General features: G+C 34.2%; 1 protein-coding gene across 5 annotated transcripts in view; it reads right to left on the reverse strand.

The window, feature by feature from the left end:
* The window catches only part of LOC117123545 (caspase-1-like), a 27,952-nt gene that overhangs the window by 8,382 nt on the left and 14,365 nt on the right, over positions 1-5,205 (reverse strand). For all 5 annotated transcript variants that reach the window (XM_033269507.1, XM_033269508.1, XM_033269510.1 and 2 more), the window contains exons 2-6: positions 4,641-4,788; positions 4,017-4,380; positions 3,381-3,466; positions 2,462-2,629; positions 472-688 (exon numbers count right to left, since the gene is read on the reverse strand). In XM_033269507.1, the coding sequence (XP_033125398.1) occupies positions 472-688; positions 2,462-2,629; positions 3,381-3,466; positions 4,017-4,380; positions 4,641-4,788 (983 nt within the window). The remainder of the gene's footprint in view (positions 1-471; positions 689-2,461; positions 2,630-3,380; positions 3,467-4,016; positions 4,381-4,640; positions 4,789-5,205) is intronic.

Below are 5,205 nucleotides of genomic sequence, written 5' to 3' on the forward strand. Positions count from 1 at the left end.
CCGACGCTTGCCAACGTTTACCAACGTTGGGCCAACGTCGCTTTGCTAGCTGGGGTATTTTCATAGGCTGCATAGGCCAGCCCAATGCAAAGGCTGCAAACGATTTCCACAGCAAAATGTTCAGATATTAAACCCAATCTGATTGAGCATCCCACATCTACCATGATATGTATATATTATTTTTAAACATCCGAGCTAAACTTTCAAATTTATATTGTTATTAAATGATTACTATATACATTTTTGTACAGTATCTTATTGTAGAGTATGCTGCTTTACAATGTCATGTGATGGTAGCATGGTGGTGGCATGACAGTGGCATGATTTGCATTTTTGGGTAAATCCAGGATTCTACTTGTTACAGTACAAAATGCTGCACATTAATTTTCTCCATAATTTCTTATATTTCTTAACAAAAAGTTATTCACATATCTTTGCGCATAAGGAGTTACTGAAAGACATCACACTCACCTCCACGACATGCTTGGATGAAAAATATTTTTGGTTTCCCAGTGAGAGTTGGACAGCCCTCTCCTGAGAAACACTTGAGTATATCGTCAACCTGAACCAGACGCTCATCCACAGTGTACAGAGCACCGTTGATACCATGCGTCAACACAGCAAAGATGAAGCAGTCATATTGCGAGTGATTCATTTTGCTATAGTCATTGATTTTCATATTAAAATCCTAAAAAAGACAGATAGCAATGTATGGGTTAGAAACAAAGAATATTGATGCCAATAGCAAAAGTCAACTAAACCCCTGTCCACACTATCAAGTATTTTGTGACAAATACAGGTGACGTGCCTATGGATGTGATATGACATCATCATGCTCATGGACAAATCACATATATTTGTCATTTAATACAGTGTGAAATGAGCTTTAAAATAAAAGATATTCTTTTTTGTGTTACGGTAAGAATATTGATTACAATAGCAAAAGTCAACTAAACCCCTGTCCACACTATCAAATATTATGTGAGAAATACAGGCGACATGCAATTGGTGTGATATGACATCATCATGCTCATGGGAAAATCACACATTGTCATTTGATACAGTGTAAACTGAGCTTTAAATTAACAGATATTTTTTTGAGTTAAGAATATTGATGCCAATAATAAAGTCAACTAAACCCTTGTCCACACTATCAACTTTTATGTGACAAATACAGGCGATGTGCCCATAGGTGTGATATGACATCATCATGCTCATGGGAAAATCACACATTGTCATTTAATACAGTGTTAACTGAGCTTCAAATTAAAAGATATTTTTTGAGTTAATAATAAATTTGTTGTTAAAGCATTTTGTTACCAATAGTTATTTATTAAAGATATATTGCCTATTAAAAAAAAAATATTTGGGAATACCTAAAAACTCCATCAAAAGTTAGAACTGCTAATTTAAAAGAATCAAATAAGTTATTACAGCAACTGCATATCAGAAATAGTTTTTGCTGATTCTTTTCTTTATCTGCATTACTTCTCTCCACCCGGGAGTGTAAATGGGTACCTGGTGGGGTTGCCTGCTCCTGCGCTGATTACCAGCAGCAACACTTAAAGCATGTGGACCCAACGATTAGGGAAAAGTGTGCTTTATAACCTCGAAGAAGAGGCGCATTATAAATGCCTATACCAGTACCAGTTAATACAGACATTTACCAATCGGTAGACTTGCCACAGGTCCCTTATTTTTTATTATTTTTCTCATTCTGGATAGCGCCACCAACAAGGAAGTTAATTTAGAGATGGAATAAGCGACTTGTAAAACACTAAATGGAGGTACCAGGATGCCAAAAGAATGACGTAATCTTATATTTCGTATTTGGATAAATGCGCTACCAAAATAAACAATTTCAACCAATCACAATGTTCACATTTTCGGATCCATGAATCTGAGTCACTCGTGTCGACTAGTTAGGCATGACTAAAAAAAGTCCTGTTTTAATTCAAGTAGGTAGGCAGAAGGGAGCTGGTCTAGCTTAGTCCTAGTATCTTCAATTTTGAAAATTTACCAAGATTAATTAATATGCATGAAGTAAGCCAATCACATGATTTACAAAATCAATCTTGCATACGATATCCCACACCAAATTTGATGTGGGAAATTGTACGCATGAATGATCAGGCAGCATTTGCCGAGGCCCTAATCCGAAAAAAAAAAAAAATAAATCGAGTATAGGACGCAAATTAAATTAGGTATGGTGCGCACTATGTGCAATAAAGATTGAGTAACCCAAAATTAGGGCCTGGAACCTAGGCTAACCAAGAGGCAATACACACCATACATGTCAACATCAATCAACACAGCATACACCCAACAGTGTGTCACACTTATAGCATCAGAAACAAAAAACAATATATATCCATGTATACAGATGGGTAAGAATTGTACTCAATCATTAATCCTCGTACCTCTAAAACAAGCAGCCATATAATAAAAAATAAAAACTCACATCATATTTCATATTTGTTATACTTTCAACAGAAAATCCTAAATTATCAAACAATGATTCCAGTTGGCGAGCATCAACATCAGTTCCTGTCCGTAACGGCATTGAACGGAAGTCCCGGTTGTTGACTATCAATGCTCTTCCCCTAGGCTTTCTTTTCATTTGATAGTTCTGCAGTATTGAGAAAACAATAGTAATAATATCTAAGTAATAATAATATAATGCTTGCCTTGTCAATCAATATGGATCCAATAACCATATTGTAAGACAGGATCCAGGCATGTATCCAGTGCGGGCACAGGGGGAATGCGCCCCCTCCCCACCCTGTTTTTCCGCTAAATTTTAAAATTTCAATGCATATCAATGTTATTATGTCAATTGAAATCAGCGATACTGTACTCACATATCTATTCTTAAAAATGTTGTACCCCTGTTACTACTTTAATACTATGGTTAGTTTTTCCACCAATTTGAGATGACCTTTGGGATCTGAAAATATGGGGTTACCTCAGTGTTTGGTCTCCAATTAGAGATTCAGCTATGTGCTAAAAGATTGATGTTTGTAATAGTTGGTACTTCTGAAAATGTAATCTCGAATTACAGTAATCTCACATTGGTTGGCAAACAGATTACTGGTGGAAGCATGCTAAAACAATATATCAACAATTTTTTTTATGAAATTCCATTGTGGTTAGAAGAAACGTTTGGAAGAGCAGAACAAAATCAGTTAAATTCTTTACAACTTCCAGGTTATCTACAGTGAGAAGATGCTCAAAACCCATATGGAAACAAAGGATTGAATGCATCGGAGGGGAAGGGGAAGGTGGAATACACCCATGTTCAGTCTGCATTCCCCTTTGCACACTTAAATTCTTCAACTGGTAAACATTTATAATAATAATGATATTCTGAAGACGAGTACCTGTGAATTATCAGTCATATCACTGGAATAACTTCCTTTGGAGACTTTCATTTTTAAAACCTCTTCTGCTGTCTTTACTGGCCATTCTAAAATAATAAAAGTAAAATCATGATTTATAGTTAGTTACAGGTAACTGAATTTGTTTTGATTTATTGTAGACCATTTCAAGATCCTAACATAGAAACCCATGGATGGAAGGAGATTTCACCCTTCCCTTAACATAGCAAAAAATCTTAATTTTTCTCTAAATTATGCATACATAATTAATGTGTCCACAATATGTAAATTATTGGCAATATAAAGTAGTTGATAAATAGTAGCTACAATTATCTATTTAATCATTCAACTTAAATCAATTAGTATTATATTATTAACATTTCTTTTGCAATTCTGCTTCTGAACTTTAATTAAATTATGTTATCATTTTAAAAGTTTTTTTTAATGAATGATACCTTGATATATATATGTACATATATATATACATTATATATATATATATATATATATATATATATATATATATATATATATATATATGTTATAATTAAAGCACACTATGACTATATCAAAATTATTTAATAAAATATAGTTATCATATTATAATTAGGTCAAAATTTGAGCTGTTGCCAAGCATACCGGCTGGTTGAGTAGGTTGTGAAGTTCCATACTCCATCGGTTTAATTCCACTTTGGGGTTGTACATGTTTAGTAGAAGATACATTACCATCCTCTGAGACTTGAGTTGGCAGCTTTTTATCCCCGGCCCCTTCTGTCACGCTTATCTGCACTGGTGGTTTGTCAGGTGTTTTCTTTTCATTGCTATAATCATACCAGCTTATGTCATGAATTTTATCTTCTGTGATGTCTGGTATTAGGAGTTCTGCCAAATGTCTCAAGTTTGATTCAAAAAGTGCCTCAGCTAGGGCCTGAAATGCTTTCGGTCCTTTACGAACTATATCGTTTAGTATTGCTGTGTTTCGACTAGACGGTCCTTTCATTTCCTATATTGTTTACAATAATAATAATAATAATAATATAATAAATTGGAGTATTTGTATGAATTAAAACAAAATAGAGTTGATATGCAAATTTAAAAACAATTTACACAGTAATAATGCTGAATGATTTATATACTGTAGCGCCAATTCCAAATCAATGATCAAATGCACTAAACGTGACATAATAATCAATAATACACTGTAGTGGTCATTTACATAGTGCATTTCGTCACAATGGCAATTGAGTTTAATCAATTACAAACCTCAAAGTGTTCTTGCTCCGTAGGTGTGAAGATCTGGCGAGCAACAAGGTGTGGGAGAACCTCCTCAGCTTTCATCTCCTCCATCAACTGAACTCGATTCTTTTGTAGAGTCTTCTTGTGTGCCTTATCCATGATGATGCAGCTCACTCTACAGTGTACAGTATGAAATATAAATATGAATGATTGATAAAATCAAGAAAGTTGACTTTCCTGACTAGACCTAGGCCCTACAATGGAGTAGGCCCATATCGGGGTGTACAGTAAGAATGGCCCCGGAAAAAATGGCCCCAGAAAAAAATGGCCATGGAAATAATGGCCCCAGAAATAATGGCCCTGGTAAAAATGGCCCCATATGACAGGTAGGTAAAAATGGCCCCAATAATCAAATTCTGAATTAAAACTGATTTTCTTGAGTCATTATATGCATTTTTTTATCTTTTAGTTTTTAAAAGGAATCTAACATCAAACAAATTGCCATTTACATTTTACTTTTTGCAAGAATTAATATTCAATGATAAAATATTCAAAGATAAATAAAAAGCCATGAATTACACTTTTTATTTTT

The sequence above is a fragment of the Anneissia japonica genome, unplaced genomic scaffold (genome assembly GCF_011630105.1).
Source record: "Anneissia japonica isolate Jap-2015-1 unplaced genomic scaffold, ASM1163010v1 scaffold287714_len2871179_cov188, whole genome shotgun sequence".
NCBI lineage: Eukaryota > Metazoa > Echinodermata > Crinoidea > Comatulida > Comatulidae > Anneissia > Anneissia japonica.